This window comes from Chlamydotis macqueenii, chromosome 14 (assembly GCF_036417535.1).
Source record: "Chlamydotis macqueenii isolate bChlMac1 chromosome 14, bChlMac1.mat, whole genome shotgun sequence".
NCBI lineage: Eukaryota > Metazoa > Chordata > Aves > Otidiformes > Otididae > Chlamydotis > Chlamydotis macqueenii.
In genome coordinates, this window is record NC_141569.1 from 15,513,211 (window position 1) to 15,535,396 (window position 22,186).

The 22,186-nt window shown below is 40.4% G+C and overlaps 1 protein-coding gene across 1 annotated transcript; it reads left to right on the forward strand.

Moving 5' to 3' along the window:
- Positions 1 to 4,113: 4,113 nt before the first annotated feature.
- Positions 4,114 to 21,637, forward strand: GFPT2 (glutamine--fructose-6-phosphate transaminase 2). Its single transcript, XM_086759244.1, has 19 exons — positions 4,114 to 4,138; positions 8,568 to 8,675; positions 9,333 to 9,431; positions 10,055 to 10,180; positions 10,747 to 10,805; positions 11,323 to 11,457; positions 12,920 to 12,981; positions 14,541 to 14,620; positions 14,937 to 15,054; positions 15,748 to 15,911; positions 16,472 to 16,567; positions 16,677 to 16,774; positions 17,095 to 17,215; positions 17,538 to 17,695; positions 17,832 to 17,946; positions 18,562 to 18,689; positions 19,417 to 19,584; positions 20,015 to 20,176; positions 20,777 to 21,637. Exons 1-19 carry the CDS (start codon positions 4,114 to 4,116, stop codon positions 20,819 to 20,821), a joined length of 2,067 nt encoding a protein of 688 aa, XP_086615370.1. The 3' UTR covers positions 20,822 to 21,637.
- The last annotated feature ends 549 nt before the right edge of the window (positions 21,638 to 22,186 follow it).

The following is a 22,186-nucleotide window of genomic DNA, read 5'->3' on the forward strand; positions in this document are numbered from 1 at the left end:
AGGGCGGCCACCTCTCCTACGCAGCTGTGTCGTGTTCCGAAGCACACGGCTGCTCTGCCACGCATAGTCTGACCTCCTCCAAATGCCAGCAAGGTCAGACCCTTACATTTGTTTTTTTTCTGTCAGTGAAATTCAGCTCCACTGGAGTGACTCCTCATTAACAGCAGTCACCGTTATCAGACTGGGAAGAAATGGGAGAGAAATCCAGATCAAGCTGGCAGCCCAAGTACTCTTGAGAGCTTTGGTAAGGAATAACTACATCCCATTTTGTTAAAATTAAAGCAGTGGTGATGGGAGTGCTCAGCTCCTCTCAGTGTTTTAAATATTTTGATTGGGAGAAATACATAAAAAATAAAGTGCAGGAGTCTAGTTGAGGAGGATGATGATCTGTAATGTAAAATGGCTGATTTTGATCTCTCAACTTTCACATTTTGAAGCAAGAAAAACTCTTCAAGGGAATCCTTCCTCGTGTTCCTTTTCTCCAGTTTGTTATTTCTCTCTTTTTTATATACAGAAAAAAAATGAAAATAATGAATGATCATTGTTAATTGTTGTGCTGTATATTCTAGTACGAATCTAGCAACAGGCTATTAGTTTTCAGAAATGTAGTTGTCACTCAACCAACAGTCCAAAAAGGGTAATTTAGAAGGAGTTTTATAACCCAGCTATAATCATAGAAGTGCTGGAGTTGGAAGGGACTTCCATTTGGTCACCCATCATCCTTCACACCATGCACAGATCCCTCTCTCTAGCGATGCCTCACAGGACAGGGTCTGGTCCAGCAGTGTCACCAGTGAAGGGGCCATTAACCAGGCTGTTCTATTCTGTAACTGCTCCCTCTGTTTTTTCCTGATATTTATCACATTGCTTCCTTTTTGTGGTTCACAGCCACTACCACTTTTTCCTGCTCCTGTTTACTAATGAGAACAGTTTAGTCTTTTTACTCCCCGGGACAACTGAATTTACTGAAGCTCCTGGGTAGGAAATTCAGTCCCCTTTGGTGTCTAGAATGGAACAAAACAAGGTATTTAGATACGTATCTGATCTCTTGAATATGCAAATAGACATTTAAATACCTGTCCTTAAAATGCCACTGGCTGCTTTTCAGGGCAGATCATAAATGCTGTAAGAACCAGTACCTGCATTCGACTCGGAAAGAGCCTGAGCATAAATCCCTCTTCTTTCCAGCCACATCCTGAATGATTTTCGCTGCTCCTTGCCTTTGCCCAGTAGTGCCCCAGGCAACTTCCTTGTTACCTGACACTAAACCAGTGATACAGTATTCCCCATATTGTACCCTGCTCTTTCCTACTTCTATTGTGCAAAAATCACTTGTGCAAAAACAGAAAAAAAAGAAATAGCTGGGCAGAGTTCCTCATCCCTAGAGTATCGCTCAGATTTCTGTCCGGATTTTCATGGGAAGTTGCATCAGCTGATCTCCCTGTTGCTTCTGAGATGCCTGTCCCTTATAGCACAGAAATGGCAACCTTCAATTTGCAAACTTTGTCAAAACTGCTATCTGATTTGGGTTTTTTAATGGTCAGCCTGAGAAGAGTGCTTTTCCAGCGTACAGCAGAATTGCTGTATTATTCCTGTGGTGTATATGGTAGCTGATACTTTCACATATTTTGGCTTTTAGACTTAAATAAAGTAAGTTGGGATCAGTTTTATTATCTCATCTGAGGGCTGTAAAATCTGCCCCTGCAAGCCAAACAAACCCACCAGTAAATATAATCAGTGTATTCTCTAATACACTTCCAAAAAGTCACAAAAAAAGCCAAATGGCATTAGACAGAGTCTGGGAAGTGTTGACTGATAAGTTATCAAAGTGACACGTTAACCACTAACTTGCAGTTGAGTCTCATTTTTGTTTAGTTTTCTCCCTGAGAATGTCACATGGAAATAAGAAATATCTCGCATGAGTGAAATTTTGGTCTCTGACTTGTGATCTTTGGCAATTAGTATTGCAGCGATGTTAAAAAAAAAAAAGTGTTTCTTTCCTACTGTCTGCTCCACTCATTAGTAAAAATGCATGTTGCACAAGAAGCAAAAAAAGTTTACCTTTATTGTATATAATTTAATATAAATAGCAATGCTACTTAGCACATATAGCTGCGATTTGGGAACCTCCTCCTTCACTTGGGCCCGACTGGAAGAAAGAAGATCAGAGATTGCTTCAGAGGAGGAGTAAAGTAACCTAAACAGACAAGACAAACTGGAATGGAGTGTCAAAATGACTTCCCTGGTGTTACACCGCAGGTCAGTGAAGAGCTGGGACTGCAACGGTGACAAACGATGGGCCTGTTTGGTTTTATTCTGGGGAATGTGGGTAAAGAAAACAAAACTACTTTTTATGGAGCATGGTGTGCATAGCTGTTTCACATAGGCAGTAAAAATTAAATTTAAATTTATTCCTTCTTATAAACAAATTCAAAGCAGAATTTATAATACTGTTTTCTTTAATTTTATGACTTGAAAATATTCTAAATCCAGGTTTTTGCCTTAAAATGGAGACACAATTTCCCTTTCTTAAAGTGGAAAAAGAAATTAAAAAAAAAAACAAAAAGCTTTTTTTTGTAGTTGAAATGTTGATGTTCCAATCTTTATATTTCATTCAACCTCTCCACCAAGAGAAAAAAATGACAAAGTTTGAAGGAACCACTACTTTGTGTAAAAAAATTAACTACAGCAAGAAACACAAGAGGAAATGAGCCCTTAAGTTCTAGCTTAAGTAAAACACCTTGTGCTCAACTTTCATTAACTTGATGTATGAGATAAAAAGTACCAAAATACATTTCAGAGATGATCCTAGTTAATAAGGAAGAACTATAAGTGGGCTGAATAATCACGAGACTTTACATATTTTTTTAAAAATCACGTTGATTCAAATAGCAGCTTGAGCTACTTCTGTGAATGCTTGCAGTCTTATCATGCTGCAAGGCACTCGCTTTGAAAGTCACTGTTCCCTTTGCTTGCAGGAGGCTCCCTGAGATAAGAGATCCCAAGTTTCTTCAGAAGAAGACAAAGCTCGCGGCTGTGGCACAGGTCACGTCTGCAGGACCGAACCCGCGCTGAGGTGTGCCCTGCAGACAACGCCGTCCAGCCAGGGACTGTGGCCTTCCTTATGGCTGCTGCCCCCAAAAGAGATCCCAGCCCAGGAAGAAGAGACCGGAGGAGGCTCCTGGAGCCGATCTGCGGTTTCTTTCTTGCCGAGTGAATGGAGGAGACCACACAGGCTGACCAGGAGTTTACTCTGCTACTGCAGGGAAAGGCTCTCCCTCCGGCTGAGGCCCATGGCCCTCGCCTTTGGCCCTCGTTCAGCTGAGCACGAACGCAGGTGCTCTCGGTGCAGTGAGCAGATGAAGTTGGCTGCTGAGCGTCTGTTTTTTTCTAAATGCCTGTGGCCGAAAAGGCTGGAAATGGGGGGGATGCCTTCCCCTGCCAACCTGGGAGAGGGGCTGCCCTGCCCCTCTGCCTCAGGCCCGGCCCCGTTGCCCTCACAGGCCGGGCTGCTTCGCCTCCCCTCCGGGATTCTCCCGTCTGCGGAGCCCGGGCAACCCCGCCGCCCCCTCACAGCCCTCGGCGGCCCCCGGAAGGGTCGAGCCGGACAGGGGCGACGCTGTCCCCGGGGCAGGGCCGGGCGCGAACGGCCGCGGCTCCCCCGCCTCCGCGGCGGGGCTCTGCCCCCGCCGTGCACCCGCTCGGGGCCCCAGCGCCCGCTTCCCCCGGCCAATGAGCAGGGAGGCAGGGGCCGAGCCGGCCGCGCTATAAGAGCCGGGGAGGCGGCAGTCCCCGAGCGGGACCGTCGGGCGGGAGCTGTGGTTCGTGTCTGCGGGAAGGACCGTGTTGTGTGCGTGCGGCCGGCCATGTGCGGTGAGTGGCGGGGCCGGCCGCAGCGGGACGGAGCCGGGGGTCGCTGGTGGGAGCGAGGTCACAAAGCGGGCTCTGCCGGGGTGCGGGACAAGGGTTGCTTTGTCCCCGAACTGAGGGGTGTGGGGCTGCCCCGCTCTGACAGCGGGTCCGGGGCTGCGGGAGCCCGCCGTCCCTTCCCCCTCTGCGGGTTCGTTCGGGACTGGCCCCGCTGCATCCATTTTGTGGGGGTGGGAAGGGGGAATGACCGGCTCTTGCGGTGATGGAGGTAAAGATAAAAGTTCTTCTGTCCTGCCAAGGAAGGGAGATTGCCTTTCTGTTCCCCACAGCCTCACTTCTCTGCCCCTCCGTGTCCGGCGGCTTGTCCCTAGCTCTTGTGACCGAAAAACGTCCGGTTCCCCCTGCCCGGCTGCTCCGGGGGTGTCCGGGCCGCCTCATGAACCTCTGCTCGTGAACCTCCTGGCCCGGGGCGTCGCGGCCTTGGCTGCCGCGGGCTGGCTCCTTGGTGCGCTTGGCGCAGGGTTCCCTAATCCAGGGCGAGGGATTAGCCAGACTCCCTTCCCAACTGCGGAAGGGTTTGTGGTTTTCAAACAAAAGGCTGTGAGGGAGCTGCATTCTTAGCTGATGGGAGCTTATTTACCTTCATTTATCTAATAAAGATGAGATGGTGTAGATAATGCCTACGTCGTGTATACAATTGCTTAGATATGCTTTGGATCAGATTAAAATCAAAGGGTGGGTTCGGAGGCTGCTAATGCAATGTATTTTAGCCATGGAGGAAACTTCAGTGAAACTTTCCCTATGCCTTCGCTGAAGCTTCCTCTCGGGTCTGGAAGGATACTTTTGTTGAAAGTAGAAAAAACTATGCTTGTACTTCTTGGCCATCGTGAACAGTATCTCTTTTGTGAGACACAGACTGAAAGTGAGTTGAGTTGCTGCTCCCAAAAATGTACTTTCTGAGCTAGATACCTTTTCCCTGCCTCCGCGTCCTCTTTAATTGTAACCTTAGAAACAGCAAGGGGTCCAGTAAGCCTCTTTCACTTGAATGGAAACAGGAGGTGACATTGTTTGAGCTCCTGGGTTGGGTCGATATCAATGAGACAAACTCGGTGTCTTCTAAACAAAACCCCTTCAGGTGAGAGGCTTGGCTCAGCGCCTAGGCAAACCAAAGGTGCTGGTGGCAAACACTAAGCAGTGAGACATGTAATGGTAATATCAAAAACTTAGCGTATGTGGGCTGTATGTTGGTTGGGAAATGAGGGTGTTAACAGTGTTAAATGACTTTGGTAAAACATCTAGCTTGGGGTGGAGTAACTGACTCAGTATGAAATGGCAAATAGAGCAGCAGTTCATGAAGTGCAGTGAGAGTAGTGCTAGTTTTCTTCCCATCAGCACTTGGAGACCTTTTATGCGACCTTTGTTATCATGAAAGATGTCCCATATCTTCCTTGCTATGCTGATCTGCTGTAGGAAGCGAAGGAGTTCTTGAAGTTGCAACTAACAGTTTCTAAATTACTTTTTTTGTTGTTGTTTTTATTTTTGCATATCTTTCCAGGTTTAAGTGTTGAAAATATGTTCTGTTGTGTTTACTCTGACTTCAAATACCACATGAAGATTTAAACCCTTTGTTTTCTGTTTTGAAAATACATAGGTCATTAAATACTGCCATAAACATGCTATTTGGGAAACAAAGTTGAGATGTTATCACACTCACATGTAAGAAGACAGTATAGCAAAAGTATGCAGGGTTTAAAAAACAGGTAGGGTGCTCTTAAACTGATGATCTACCTATTTTGAATCAAAGTTAGTTTCATCAGGATATGAAACTGAGACTGGGACTCTCTCAAAGCTGAGTTTCTAGCATCAACAATGTACCTTACCCCAATAGAGGCATTCTTTTATTCAAGAAAAAAAAAAAGAATTAATTTTGTTCAGACTTCAAGTATAGGCTGCCCCCTTCTTGATTTTGGTGAAATCTTGCAATTGCAAGAGTTCTTGTGGATTTTTCCTACCAAAAAAAAAAAACTCAACGAACTTTTCCTCTTCTTGATGCTCTGCTTGCATCTGGAAGAGGGAAACTCCGAAAGTCTTGAGATGCACGTAAAGGGAGAGCTTTACTTTTAGTGTCTGCACCTGATTAAAGCTGGTTTTAGTAATGTTTTAACAACCTGCTGTTTCTGAGCATGTGATTCTAAAGGTGAGCCATACATGATTGACCTAGTTCATACTTCTATTCAAACTCTGTAATTATAGAAAGTTATAAACTAGATTTAGCGTTCAGGTCAAGAGAGCAATGCCATAGTAAAACACTTCTTAAATGTTCTAATTGGATTCTGTGTTTGTATGATGGACTTAGGAAAGTATTTCATTGCTTATTTTATACTGATAAACGTTATATACTTGATACAGATCACTTCAGAATTGCATTAGCTTAGAGAGTACTTGAACCTTCACTGGAGAGGAGAGATGCAAGCTCTGGAAATGGCACCTAATAGCTTGGGGAGGCCATTATAAAGTAACTTGTGAGCATCACGAAACTCTCTTATCATGAGTATGATTCAACTAAGATTCAGTCATATTGGTTTGCTTCCAGAAGGAATTAAGCTACAAGAAGACTTTATCAAAAGTTGTCTCTACATGAGTTGAGCAATATGCTTTAAATCTAGCCAAAAAGATGACTGAATAGGGAAAAAAATATGCAAGTGAGTAAATAATGAAACAGAAGCGTACCAGATAAACTGTGCTGAGAGTAAGATTTATTTCCTTTAACTGAAAGAGTTCATAATGTATTCCTTGAGAAGTCAGGCGGCAGCTATCGCTTTCACTGTGAATGGCCTCTGGTGACTTCTGCGTCTTCTAATTCACGTGTGTGGAAGCACAGCTACAGTTCCCTGGAAACAAAGATCTTTTTAACAATTGCAGCACACTGGTAGCATTGTAAGGATGGTCCCGAAGGAAGGTTTTTCCTGGAGCTCTGTGTAGTCAAAGGTGCCACATGGAACATACAAGGCTGATGTGGCTGAAATATATTGTGAAATCTGGCCTAGAAAGTAGAGCTGGATCTGAAATGAGGTGTGTAGCAATGTTTTGGAATGATGTTGAGAAATTTGTATTGAAGAAATTGAAGACTGCTGCTTTTGAGGTTCGTGGTTAGTGCCAGAGAACGGTAAATATCTGTCTGGAAAAATGATCAACAAGCTCTCAGTCTAAGGTGACTGTATATAACCAGAGGCATTATTTTTCAAAGCGTCCATGAAGAACACTATTCGGCTGTTCAGATTCCCAAATGCCTCTTTAAATGCAGCTATTGTCTTAGTATGTCCATTAATGTTGGACACTCTAGGAATAATTGGGCTGGGCTCCTTGTAAATCTCATTTCTGTGGCAAAAAAAAAAAAGCATTTTCTACTCTTTAATTCTTCCAGGATAAATTCAGAGACCAGTGTAATAGTCTCTTAGTCTCACTGTCAAATCAACAGTGTTAATGGCTTTAAAACCGTGGAGTAACTGAATTCACAACAATATTTGTAAGGGAGATTTATTGGTGTATCGTTATAACAGCTTCTTCACTACAACCATTTAACAGTTCAAAAGCCTTAATTGAAGGGGAAGAGGGTGTTAAATTTCAAACAAAGGCTTTCTGTATTTAAAACGTTGCTTGTCTGAACTGCTTATCTGTGGAGCTCTTAAAGTCTGGCTTTTACTAACGGTAGTCTCCAGTCCTGACTTGTTGGTTGGAGAAACTGCTGAAACAGTGAAATCAGTCGTTTCTGGTTTATTGGGGTACAGATTTGCAAGGGTTAATAAGAGGGCCTAATCTATCCTTAAGTCTCAGGAACAGCAGTAGGCAGAGAAAAGGAATGGCTGTGTCTTCCTTTGCAGGAAAAGAGACTTGCAGACTCTTCCAGGCTCTGTTTGCCGAGTAGGCGAGGAGTGAGTTCATGTCTTTCCTTCTGATGCCTGAGTAAGAGTTGACCTGAGTAACACGGGACAAGCAAACGGATCTTACATCTCTCTTGAGCTGGGTTTGGCAGGCAGCGTTGTGTTGAGGCAGCGCAAAGGGTGGATGCTTGTTTTTTGGGTGACCCTGGTTTTGTATCTTCTGTTTCTTTCCTTTGTTGTCCTATCCTTTTGACTCCTGCCCTTTTATGTTTCCTTCTCTGTTCTCTTCCTGCTGAAGTGACTGTTGTATACAGGATTAAACTGGAGCCTTTCAGAAACGGATGGTGTGCCTAGTACCTACCCATGGGTATTTAAGGCCATGGCTTTGATTACAAAAGTCTCCTTGTGTTAGTACTGGTGAATATATTCCTTCTTTAAATGTCTAGGTTTAGATCTGGATATGAAATAGATCACAATGTTCCCATTTTCAGCTGTGGTTTTCATGAAAAGTAGAGGGTTTTTTTAAGTTCTCTCAACTGTTTAACTCTTGGTGGGTAACATAGTGAGAGCAAAACTGGCCTGGAAAGCATGTGTGTTTGCGTGGTGAAAGTGAGGGTCCCGATTCCTTTATTGCATTTGAACTCTTTCCATTAAAAAACTCAGTAGGAAGAATTACACTAAATGGGAGGTGGGGTCCCTCTAGGACCTCTCTGTGATGCTGGTTTTAAAGGATTTAAAATGGAGTTTGAAGGTATACAAACTAAAAAAAAATTGCTTCTTTTTCTTTTCCCCCCTTCCCCTTTTGTTTTTAAACAGGAATTTTTGCTTATCTAAACTACAGAGTGCCTCGGACTCGGAAGGAGATATTTGAAACCCTGATAAAGGGATTACAGAGACTGGAATACAGAGGATATGACTCTGCAGGTATGTAGACTAACTCAACAAATAAATTTCAGCAACCAGTAGCTACCTATGTGACTTTTTGGGTGCTTTCAACTTCTGCGTGCTGGATTTCTCCTTTTCTTTTTTGTTTTTTTTTCCTTTTCTTTTCTTTTTTTTTTTTGTCCTGCAGATTGAAAGATCAGAACTAATTACCTTGATTATTGGATTTTCTTCTTCAGCTTTTCTCAGGACTTCAAACTGGGTGTTTAACTCTGTAATCAGATGATGGTTGAGGTTTAATACACATAAGGGAAGCAAAGAGGGTGTGAGGAGGGTCATCTAGTTTGTGCTGTGGCCTTTTTTGTGTGTGTGAGTCCCCGTGAAAGGATGAAGAAGACTAAACTTGCCTTCAAATTTGGGTTGTCTTATTTCACTGGAGGAAATATCAGTCTGTCCTCAAGCAAAATTTGAGATGGCTCCTGTATATTTTCCTCTATGCTGTGGTTATAGACTTAATCTAGTTTGATTTGAACATATACAGGTCTAGCGATAGACTTCAAGTATATCCCGTTGTAGGATAATTTAAAAATAATCATTTCACTAGTGTGTGCTTGTCTGTATTTTCTCAGACTTTTTTTTTTTTTTATCCAGTGTATTTCATGCTTTAAATAATGCTTGTGACTGTATCCTGTACTGCAGGAGTGGCGATTGATGGAAATAATAATGAAGATAAAGAAAGGTTCATCAAACTAGTTAAGAAAAGAGGGAAAGTAAAGGCCCTGGAAGAAGAGTTGTACAGTAAGTGTCTTACAAATTACCCCTTTACTTTGGCCTCCCAGTCAGATAATATCTGCATCTCAGCAGAAAGTTATGATTTCATACTAGAAATAACTGCATTGTGTATTCCAGTGGCAGTTAAATTGTTTGTGCCCCCCAAATCTGCACTTTAAAAGCAAGTTAATCTTCAGGTATAGCACTGTCAAATTATCAGTCTACTCTCCCCTCTTTTCGTTGCTTCTTTGTTCAAGACCTGGGCTTCCTTGGTGTTTTACTCGGATGATTTCTGATTCGGATTTACGAGCGTTTAAGCATCTGGCACAATCTGCTTTATGCTGTGCTTCTATCTGTGAAGAAGTGAAGTTGTGTTTTAATGCATTTACGTTATAATTGGTAGTAATGTGGTCTGTTAGCCTAGTTGTTAGTGTTGGCTGAAAATGCTCGAGTCTTGGCAAACAAAGCTTTAATCATAGTAGCTTGAACCGTCTGAAGTGTAATGGCAAGAAAGTAAATGGTTTAAAAGAAAGCCAGAAGATAACTTTTAGATTTTTTGCCTCTGGGAATTCTCTTTAGTGTTTTACTAGGTTTGTGTGTGAAACTCTCAACTTTAAGTATTCAGTAAACTGAATTTTTTTTGTGTATAGAACAAGATGACCTGGATTCAAAAGCAGACTTTGAAACACATTTTGGAATTGCTCATACTCGCTGGGCGACCCATGGAGTACCAAGTGCAATAAACAGTCACCCTCAGCGATCAGACAAAAGGAATGGTATGCAATCTGTGCAGCACTGTGGAATCTGAAATGGTTGAACCTATATGTACGCTCTTCTTACTAGTGTTATGGTACCTATTCTGTATGTTGGGGCTAAGCTGTTGCTATTCTATCTAGGTTAGACACTTTTACAATAAAATAACCTCTTCTGAGGCTAAAGTAACACTGTAAAAGATTAATGAGATCTGTTTTTCTGAAAATTAATGCAAGTTGGTCAAAGGACAACATTCTTGTTTTAAAAGGTAAGACTCTGAAAATCTAAGTGCATCAATATTGTCTGGGTTGGAAAAGGGAGATTTCATATTGTTTTTCGCTTGAGATGGCTTGGTGCTGTTCTACTGGGTGTAGTTTAAAACTGTCTTGATGATTTGGAACAACCTTCATATGCCTTCAGAATCTGTAAGCTTCTGCTTTCTGTTGACCATGTTGTCATAAACTGTAGATCCGAAAGCTATAGCAGGTAGTTTCTAATGTAGTTTTAAACTTTTTTCCCTCTAATTTTGTATTCCGAGTTAAATCTTAATTTTCCATTTCTGATACATGTATTTTTTTTTTCCTCTTAGAATTTGTTGTTATCCATAATGGAATCATCACAAATTACAAGGACCTGAGGAAATTTCTGGTGAGTCTGTGGCAACCTGATACTAAAACTAGAAAGTAAATGCCCCGCCAACTACTGTCAGATCTTTCATGACTTTGTTGGAATCTGAATTCAAGTTTCTTGGTATCATCTATAAAACAGTAATGTGAAGGAGTCTGCCTAACAAAGATATATGGGAGCTGGTGGAGTGCAAGATGTTATTGTAGTCCTAAATGCAAAATACTTATGCATAGTGTAGCAATTCACACGCAAGTTGTTTGAGAGGAGGGTGTGTGGGGTGTGCTCCCTCCTGCCTCTTGTTGCTTGGCAGATGCTAAGCAAATCTTACTGCATGTCTTATTACAGTATTTCTGAAAGAGAAAGCTGTGACAGGGTAAGTCTTTATATGCTTTTTTTTTTTCTGTAGTGGTATTTATCTGCTAGTCCAGTGTCGTGTTCAGGCAGTCTGTCTTACTGTGCGGTTTCTGGTGGGAGACAGCCAGAAGGCTCTTCAGCATTTCTTCGCTGAGGATGAAAACCCTTTTCACTCTTATTTCAGGAGAGCAAAGGCTACGAATTCGAATCTGAAACGGATACAGAAACAATCCCCAAATTGATCAAATACATGTATGACAACAGAGAGAGTGAGGACACCAGTTTTTCAGCCTTGGTAGAAAAAGTTATTCAACAGTTGGTAAGTAGGAAGTTCCTTTTTTCCTGTACTACAGTGTAAGCTATTTGTAGGGTTCCTCAGTATTCTGCATTTGGATCCTCTGCAGGAGTCCTTAGAAGTTGCTGCAAATAATACTTTTTTGGCTTCTAAACAATGCTTAATAGACCAAGAAATTAGATTAAAATTTTAGAAACTTCAAAGGCTTTTCAGTGGTAAATATTTTAATTGCATTAGCAGAGGTTTAGGGGTTTTATTTTGTTGTTGTTTTTGTTGGGTTTGTGGTTTGGTGTGGGTTTTTTTTTTTTTTTTTTTTTAAGCAAGAGGTTATCACAGTTTTTTTTAATGAAGCAGCTTAATTTAAAAAAAATTATAGGAGCCTCTGGGTGTTGAAATCTGTCGTAAAGGGCAGTGTGTCCTTAAAGGCTATTCTGATCATGTGAAAACACTGCTGTGATTCAAGTTTGTCTAACAGTATGCCTTGGCTCCCGTATTTGGAAACAGATCTAACAAGCTGTCCTGATTCATGGCATAGCTGGTTCCCAAACTGTGAAGTGGGACTCTACTGTTACTTAGTGTGTGAACGCCTAAGAACTTCGATAGATGCAAACTAGGAGAAGGCTTGCTTTGTTTCCTTTCCCAGTCTCTGGGCAGATGTTTTCCCTCCCCTTCCTGCAGTTTTCTTACGCTCTTTTCACCTCCCCTTTCTCCTCTCTGAAGCAGCTCTGTAGGATTCCTCTAGAGCAGGGCTGGAATACACACGCAGTAAAGGCCAGTGTGGGTCAAGAGGGAATAGTGGTGCAGCCACCGCAGGACAAGAGCAGAGTAGCCTCAGACTGGAGTTCCTGCCAGAGGAACTGGTTCCTTACCATCTCTCTTCTGTTTGCAGGGTGCTGGGGGCTTTTGCTTCTGCTTTTGGAATACTCCTCAAGTTTGCCAGCTGCGTTAATACTATAGAGTGCTTGATCGTGTGTTCCTGTTTTTGTTCTTATGTTGTGGATTTTTTTTTTCTTGCTGGAAGGGTTTTTTTTTTTTAAATATATTAGTGAGAATTTGCTGCTTAAACTAGGAGTAGTAACGCCAAAGTTTTAGCTGAAAATTCATGATAAAATGCAGCTACACACAATTTCTTATTAAAAGTCTTACTAAAAGTAAATATCCAACGGTATTCATGTTGATGATGAGTTGCATCTCGAGATTTTCTTAACCCTTGCATTAGAAGGTATTGTTTTTGTTTATAAGGACAGGCTAAGTGCTCGCTTCCTGATCTTTCAGCTCTTGCACTGTTACGTGCCTGTTCGCTTGTTCTGCTCCCTGACCAATTCCTTTAAAGGTGCGGTCTGCCCTCCAGGAAGAGATTCCTGATAGTAGTAAAGAGCTTTCCTTCACAGCCTCCTGAGGAAGAGGGGCCCCTGTTTAATGAGATGCTACTAAGATAAGTTGTTAACAATTATTTTTTTTCCTTTTCTGTTTGCATGGTTTCCAGGAAGGTGCTTTTGCATTGGTTTTCAAGAGCATCCATTACCCAGGTGAAGCTGTTGCTACCAGGTTAGTAAAAGTCCATTTTATACATAATTTGTTCTTTTTTTAGGGTAAAAAAAAAAAAAAAAAAAAGAAGATACCAGAATACTAATGTTTAAAGTACTTAATTAACCAAAACTCAAAAGGTGGATAGCTGCGCTAGTGGAATCCTTGTGAAGTGCAGAAGAGCTCTGCTGAGCATCTCTTCAACTGACTAGGAAATAAAACTAAATTTGAGCTGTCCTGGATGCAGGTCACAGACTTTCCTGAGGCTTGTGTTGATTCCCTATGATCTTTAACTTGATTTTGTTTAATCAATTAGATGTGACTGCTTGCTTTTTAAGGATGCAAAGACAGTAGTGAAAATAATCAGACAATGTTTTCTTGCTCCCTGCAAGTACACTTGCAGTTGGAGACTGTCCAGATGACACACTCAGAAGAATGTACAACTGACAAACTCACTCTCATAGCCTGTCCTTTTATCAGTTACAGTGTGTCAATAAAGAAGGTATCTTCTGTTTCTAAAGTTGTACTAAGAATGTGCTAACCTTTCTCCTGTATCAAAAAGGGGAGGGAAAGGGTATGGTTCAGTTTTACTGCACATCGAGTAAAGACTGAGAGAACTAATCGTACATCGTACTAATAGGTTATACAAATAGTGGTCTACAGCGGTCATAGCATTTATTTAATTTTTTTTTTTTTTCTGTATAGGTTGTACTTTTATTTATGACTTGGAAAACAACTTTCAGGAAATGTAAAGATACTAAAGTAGCAAGTGAAGTAGCAGAGGGAATAAAAACTGTTTTATGTTACAATCAAAAAGCCCATTGCCTCTGTGGCCTAAAATAGGACTATATTAAAATTGTGAAAAGGCTAGCTGTACCATCACTCTAAATGGAGAACGTCTTCTGAAATAACTATTCTACATGTGGTTCAGTTTGGTTTTTTAGGAGTGAGGGGATTAAGAGAAGCTAATCTTGTAATCTGGGATATTGAGGGGGGGTGAATTACTCTTTTATTCCTGTGAGAGATATATATATATATATATATATATATTTTTAATAACCTCTTCAATATGGCACATGACCCATATAATTAAAAAGTTATCTTAATATTCTAGAGTTTTGGAGGTGCAGTTGACATTTCTGAGTTTAAAAGGCTAAAGGGTGGAACAGTATTTCAATAGGAAAGAGTGCTGGAGCTTATTGCTGCCTCACTTCAGAAGCAGAATAAGCTTTATTTTAAAATGGTATTCAAATTGGTGCCTGTGCTAAGCTGCTTTTTGATTACTGGAAGGAAAATAACTAGTTCATATACATTTTCCTCTAACTGGGTGTAGTTCATGGGGAAAGGATCACCAAGGCATAGGGTGCTTATTCATACAGTAATATTTGGCAAATCCTGCAGAAACAAACCAAGTTCATATACATGACAAGCCTGTCAAGTAATGGCTTTAGGATCAGGGTTGAGAAGGGTCTTTCTGTTTAGGAAGCTAGATGGGATATTGTCTTTCAGCTTCACAGATGTCCTTTGACTTCTTTGTACGTGCCTTCCTCTTTATAAACGTGCGTGTTTTCCCTTTGTAGGAGAGGGAGTCCTTTGCTCATTGGGGTTAGGAGCAAGTACAAGCTCTCCACTGAACAAATTCCTGTTTTATATAGAACATGTAAGTTGATAAATGAAATTACATTATTTTTAAGAGCTAAAATTATTGTTACTTTATGATTAGAAATTAGGTTAATTGGTCTTTATACTATAAAACTACCACCTGATGCCCTAAATAGCTTCTTAGCTGAGGCTGTTCTATTTTTATACTACTGAATGCATAGTTCACCTGAAAGTCCCATCCCCTGCCCCCAAAATACTTGTGTCACTGTGATACCTTGAACCTGTATAGTCTGCAGTCTCTAACTGTATAGTCTGCAATCTCTAATCTCGAACAGCTCTGTTTTTGCATTTAAAGTGTCTCATTTCTTTTACAGGCAACATTGAGAATGTGAAGAATATATGCAATTCACGAATGAAAAGACTGGACAGCTCTACCTGCCTTCATGCTGTTGGGGACAAAGCAGTAGAATTTTTCTTTGCTTCAGATGCAAGGTAGTAAAAGTACTTCTCAAAATATTGTTTTTGTTTAGAAGTGAGATAGTTCTGGAAATCTTGTGCTATCTTGCTGCTGTACAGTTGTTTTGTGATAGAATAGCTTCTACTCCAGGTAACTTCATAAAGCTCACAGGCTGAGGTGCTTGAGAAGTGTGGAGGCTTGATATCAACATTTGAACTGTAAATGTCTGCCAGTACTAACCTCTACATAAAATAAATCCGGTTTAGGAAGGCAAGTTGGGTACAAGTAAACACTACCAGCTGCGTATTTGGGCAGACTATAAATTAGTCTGGGTTTTGGAATTTTAATCCAGCTATCAGAGGAGGGCAAATAGTGGTGTCGTTGCAAACTTATCAGCAACCTGGACATCGGGTACGTGTTTATCTCAGAAACAAGGCCCTGACCTTAGGGCTTCATCAGGGACCCTGGGAGGGAAGGTCAGATCAGTGGGAACTTGCTGATGTGAGATGCTGTGTTTCCTGAGCCTCCCGCTCTGCATTCCTGTGACAGTGCAGGAGGAGCAGCAGATGGAGCCATTTCCTTTAAGATGGCTCTGTCTGGAGTTACGTCCAAAAGGAGGATAGAAGCAGGGCTAGAAGTGCTGTGTGGCGTATTTAACTGCTTTGAGCAGTGCTGCTACCAACTCTTACTGACATGTCAGGTTTGTCTTGCTTCTGTTTTTTCTGTAGTGCTATCATTGAACACACCAACAGAGTCATCTTCTTAGAAGATGATGACATTGCAGCAGTAACTGATGGGAAGCTTTCAATTCACCGTCTTGAGCGTTCAGCTAGTGATGATCCTTCCCGGGCCATCCAAACCTTGCAGATGGAATTGCAGCAAATCATGAAGGGTGGGTGGAAACATCTGTAAATGAGTATCATCAAAGATGGATGATTACTGACTGTGTAACAGATAAGGCAGAAAACTGCTAGTTTATTGTGAAAATGACCAATATTTAGGCTATTGGTAGTGGGAGCTGGCAATAGCTGGCTTTAAGACCAAGGGAAGGTGGGCAGTGTGGGACCCTACCCAGCTTTAGCCTTGGAAAAGTCTTAGTAACTCCTATTCATCTTAATATTGAGTGAAAATATAGATAATCTTAACACGGTGTTGTAGTTGTTGGCAAACTTCTACTCTAAACTAAGAACTGAAGTGGAATAGAGAAGTTTCTTTAAAAAGGAGTTAATTTGGTTACCTTGTCAGTGTTGTGGAATGAAACCAGCCTAATAGAGAGATCTACTAATCCCTTCTTTCTTCTCGCCTGTTCCTAAGTTTTTGTTTAAGCTAACAAAGTCAACTTAAATTAGCTCGCTGTCACAGGTCGTCTTAAAAGTTCTCTTTGCAACTGTAATAGACTTCAGATAACAAACCATGTACCTAAGCGTTACCATGTACTGTTTTTCTAAACAGGTAACTTCAGTGCATTCATGCAAAAGGAAATTTTTGAACAACCGGAATCAGTTGTCAACACGATGAGAGGCAGGGTGAATTTTGAGAGCAGCACAGGTAACTCAGAACAGGCATTCAAACTGCACTAAACCTGCAAATTTTGAATGTATTAACTGGAAAATAAAATACACCATTGATATATGCTATCTTGTTTGTTTGTTTGCAGTTCTGCTGGGAGGCCTGAAGGATCATTTGAAAGAAATCAGAAGATGCCGAAGATTGATCATTATTGGCTGTGGGACCAGTTACCACGCTGCAGTAGCTGTATGTTCAGCCTTTGCTGAAATGCATATATAGTTGCTGGATTTTTAGATAACAGCTCTTCATCTGCTTTTCCTTCTATACCTCAAACTTTGCCTTTCTTTGAGGGGTCTTGCCCTTTTATTTAGTTTTGCATTGTGCCACATTCTTTATTAATACTCCAATATTGTAACCCACCATGCTAGAAATTAACTTTTTTCACCTTGGCTTTTAAAGCTCTAGTGAGCTTTAATAGAATCCATTTAGATTATCTCTGACTCTTAAGACGTCAAGAGTTTTATAGGTGGCAATATTAACAAATACTGTGTGCTGCTTGAATACAGACTCGACAAGTATTGGAAGAATTAACTGAATTGCCAGTGATGGTGGAGCTTGCTAGTGACTTCCTGGATAGAAACACTCCCGTATTCAGAGATGACGTGTGCTTTTTTATAAGCCAGTCAGGTGAGCTGCTTTCACTGTTTGTCTTCAGTGGAGTGAAAACTGTAGAAATACAAAAAGCCAGTGATTTATTAGCTTCCGCATGTTGCAAAGGAGGATGATGGCTAATGGGCCAGATTTGTCTTGAATTAAAGTTTCTTTCAGACTTGATTTGAATACATGGAGAGTAAGTGCTGAAAGATTGTTTTCAGTTGCATTTTGCATTGTGTAAATGTAGATGCAGTTATTTAGGACATGTTATTTAGGACTTGTGTAGAATTTTATGCGTTTCAGGAATCATTACTATCGTCTGTCAACCTGAAGCCAAGATGTAAATGTTTTCCAGGTGAAACTGCGGATACGCTTATGGCCTTGAGGTACTGTAAAGATCGTCGTGCTCTAACGGTTGGCATCACAAATGCAGTCGGCAGCTCGATATCCAGGGAGACTGACTGTGGTGTGCACATCAATGCAGGACCTGAAATAGGTGTGGCAAGCACAAAGGTAATTGCTGTTCAGCGTTTGACTTTCATACTTCAGCCCTGTGGAATCCAATTAAAATTTTAATTGTAGCACTTCAAACTGAGATCATACTAACTCTCTGCAGATTTAGCTGCTAAATGTTTTGTTTTGTCTGCAGGCTTATACCAGCCAATTCATCTCTCTTGTAATGTTTGGCCTAATGATGTCTGAAGACAGAATTTCCTTGCAGAAAAGGAGACAGGAAATCATTAGTGGACTAAAATCATTGCCAGGTATATTGATATTTTGGGTTTGAGGAGGGATAGGGGATGTTGTTTAATGGCCAATATGAACTACTACTCAGGGATGTTTCTTTTTCACTTAAATTTCACTCTCACCCTCTCCTCTGGTGGAGAATATAAGAAAAATGGACTATTAGTTTATGCACTAATTGCCAATTTTACAAGTGCCCTTCCAAGAAACTTTGGCATAAAGATCAGAATTTTAATGGGTTGGGTTTTATAATTACAATAAGGTAGTTTTGTATGAGAAGTATTACTTTATCTCCTAAAGTGATGATTTGAAATTTTTAAATGCTTTCACTGTAAATCAGTATAGATAAAAGGAAACTAATTCAAGGTGACTTTAAAAGGAACATTCACGACTTCCTTTAGAAATACAAATGGGCTGTATAAGCACTACTTAAACCAATATTTGCTTTAAATTTGTTATGGTAAATAAGGCTGGAGAAAACATCCTTAAGATGCAGTCAAATATGCAAAGTTAGTGGTAGAACAAATGCGCTTAGTAGAATTCAAATAGATCATTAGAACATCCTTCTACAAGCAAACTGGTTTTTTTTCTAATTCAAAATGTTTTTAATATGTGCTTTTTGTGTGCCCTAATAGAGATGATTAAAGAAGTCTTATCCTTGGATGAGAAGATACATGACTTGGCTCTTGAACTGTACAAACAAAGATCGCTGCTGGTTATGGGTCGTGGGTATAATTATGCCACTTGTCTGGAAGGAGCTCTGGTAGGAACCTGTCAATATTGTTGGATATTATTTAAAATGAGCTTTTGTGGCTCAAAATACTATTTCTAGTATTTCATTACAACTTGATTCTGCTGTAGTAAGACTGCTATCCATAGCTAAGAGCATTTAGTCCTACTGGATTGAACACATACATAAGGGGAACCTGGATACCATATCAGTTTCTTGTTTCTTTGACATATGTGTTTAATGAGTATATTAATGAGTATACTAAAAAAAGAAACCCAAACAAAAAACCCCAAACAGTTTAAAATGCTGACCCATTTGCAAATAACATCATAAAAACCCAATGTGCTGATCTTCAGATGAGATGCTCATGCAGGAAACGCATGAACTATGTCATGAACGTTCTGGTGGGATGGACACACATCAGTCTCTTGCAGAAGTTTGGAATGTTAAGGGTAGACTGCATTAGCTAGGGTTGTGGTGGGTGTTTGGTTCTTAAAGTTCCTGTTGATGACTCAGTTTCTTTATCTGTAAATGCATGTGCATGGACAAGCTCTCCTTCCATCAGCAGCCTGCTAGAAATCCCAGCAGACAAGCCTGTCTTGTTTTCACTGTTAACTGATCTTTGAAAATAACCAATTTGATACCGTCTGTCTCTATTTAAGTGGCAGATGTACAGCCTTGGTGATTTGTTTCTTTATTTCTCATCTGATTTACTGGTAATTTGATGGCATTTGCTTATTTATGTATTTATTTATTTTAGAAAATAAAAGAAATCACCTATATGCACTCTGAAGGTATCCTGGCTGGTGAGCTGAAACACGGGCCGTTAGCCCTAATAGATAAACAGATGCCTGTAATCATGGTGATAATGAAGGATCCTTGTTTCACCAAGTGCCAGAATGCTCTGCAACAGGTCACTGCTCGACAGGTGAGCTGTTTAACTAATATAATGTCATAGAGAAATAGGTTGTGCGTGTTGTATTGCTGCTGACTGTGCCTCAGAAAAAGGTTCTGTTGGTGATTTTTTTTTTTTTTTTTTAAAATTCCTAATTATAAAGTTACAAATAAGGTGCTGTATATGCATTGTCATTACAGGTTAACTCCAGTTCTGAAAGCTGATTGCATGTGTCATTCATTTGTGGGTTTTTTTTGTTTATTTTGAAGCAAATGGTATAATGTTAAAACTCTACAGAGTGAAAACATTGAAGTTTCGCAAAACAGTGAATGACAAAAGTGATTACAAAAGACTGGCATTGTCTTTGTTAGTTACCTAAGCATCTTGAAACATACTATAGGCATGCTGTGAACAGCAGCTCTAAGCCAGTTCTTCACTTAAGACTGCAAAATTTTATTTTCAGGGTCGTCCAATCATCCTGTGTTCTAAAGAAGACACAGAAAGCTCAAAATTTGCTTACAAAACCATTGAGCTGCCTCATACGGTTGACTGCCTTCAAGGAGTCTTGAGTGTTATTCCTCTCCAGTTGCTTTCCTTCCACCTGGCTGTTCTCAGAGGATACGATGTAAGTATCCTATACTTGTCACTCTAGTTAGTGCAGTTCTGAACTTCCTCCTACCCATGTAAAGTGAGAGACCCAGTTGTACGGCGTATCTGACAAAGAATTATGATAACAGATGGTGGACTGTGGTAGTAGAGGTGGAATTTCAGTGCTAATTCTTCAGCTTCATAATTTTTTCAGAAGGATACCCATTAAAAAAATATATAAAAATCATTTGCTTAGTATGAGTTAAAAGTGTAGACGGGACTTCTTCAGAGAACTAAATCTTATAAAGTGATATTGCACTTGAATTCAATGCTTTGCATAGCTTAGTTTGATGCTGGCTAGGTGTGTCAGTTTGATAATGGTGACCCCTTTGGAAGGGTACCCTGTGCAAACAAATATGTATTTGTTGGAGGGTGGACGGGGAGGGGAGGTTGAAAGCAAGGATGAATTCAACAGTGAGTCATTATCGGCAGATCTGTATATTCTTGTGTGTGTTCATGTGTCTAGAGTAAAGCAGAACCCATTAGGAAGTCCCAAAAAAGCACAGTAAATGAACTGTGAAATGCAGAATGTCATTATTACTCTGTCATATACTGAAAGTCTGTCTCTTCATTCTAGGTGGACTTTCCAAGAAATTTGGCCAAATCTGTTACTGTAGAATAACAGCCAAGAACAGCTGATGGTTTTGTCACCAGACCTCTGAGTTATACTGATAGAAATGAGTTGTTCTGAATTGATAGGTACACGGTTTTCGAAAAAGAATGACAGTGCTAACTGGAAAGGGTCAGAAGGATTTATCTTGCAGCTTTAAAAGCTTTTGATGTGCCTTGTACCCAAGTGCTTTTGCTCACAGCAGATATTCCTCTAAGTCCTGAAATTGCCAAAGAAGATAAAAATTGTTTACACATGGTATACTGAATGAACTTTTTTACTGTGCAATATATATATATACAGCTCTCTTCAGAGTAACTGTGAACATTTTTTTATCCTACACTACTTAACTAGTTTTAAAGATATAGTATTTATAACTGCAATTGTATAGCTTTTTTTAAGTTATTTTTTTAGTACGTTGCTTATCTGTAGCATTGTTAATGCTCAGAGTGTAAATACTGAGCATATTGACACTTGTACAGTTGTTAGGGGTATTTTTCCTACTTCAGCCTCAAACTGGAAATTTGTTGTCCCTCTTCCTCTCCAGGTTCCCCTCCCCGCTTTGCATCTGCGTTTCGTATTTAATCAGTCATTTGCAAAGCTCTTCTGTGGCTGTAAATTCCCAGCTATGTTTTAAATTTCTGCTTCTTTCAAGTAATTATTCGAAACACCAGAGCAACACTTTTGTTTTGTATACCACCCCAGCTCTTATTTGCCTAACATGTACAGTGCAACAAATTAAGAGAACTGGATGTCTTTCAAGTGATATTTCTGTTTGAAGGAGTATACGATGAAATTACAATGCAATTAAAAGATTATGTAATTCTTCTTGGTTTGTGGTTGTGTGGTTTTTGTTTGTTGTTGGTTTTTTTTTTGTTTGGTTGGTTTTTTTTAAACTTGATGACTCCTCATCTCAGCTCTGAATGCAGGTACAACACTGCTGTACTCCGATACAAGTAGGAGAGACAGTGTTCTCCTCCAGTCTTGCCTAAATCCTGACATCAGAGTTCTTTCCTGTCTTGCTTGGGTTAGTTCTTTGTGTCACACCCGTCTCCTAGGTAGGCACACCTTACTTTTCCTTATCCAGCAGCTGTGTTCCAAAACAGTGTTAGGTTTGGGTAGCTTGCTCCGTATCACTGTCTTTTTGAAGTATTTGAACTTGGTGAGCGTTCGTCAGAGCTTTGCCAGACACGTAGTGATACAGCAGTGTTTATCTCTGATTGTAGCTCCTCCTGTAGTTCACACCAGCTATTGATTAAACACTTGTATTTTACCTTCTGCTGGGGTAGAGTAATGCGGGAGGAAATTTCCTGCAGGTGAGAATAGAAGCTGTGTCTGTATTTGTAATTTACGTATGCTGTTTATGGTCATAAAGTT

What these genes read in the sequence shown, in the direction of transcription:
- GFPT2 (XM_086759244.1), top strand. Translation starts at nt 4,114, where the DNA reads ATGACCGGCTCTTGCGGTGATGGAG. An exon ending in AGGACCTGAGGAAATTTCTG is followed by an intron (nt 10,806 to 11,322) that starts GTGAGTCTGTGG and finishes CTCTTATTTCAG; the next exon opens with GAGAGCAAAGGCTACGAATT. An exon ending in TGGACTAAAATCATTGCCAG is followed by an intron (nt 17,947 to 18,561) that starts GTATATTGATAT and finishes GTGCCCTAATAG; the next exon opens with AGATGATTAAAGAAGTCTTA.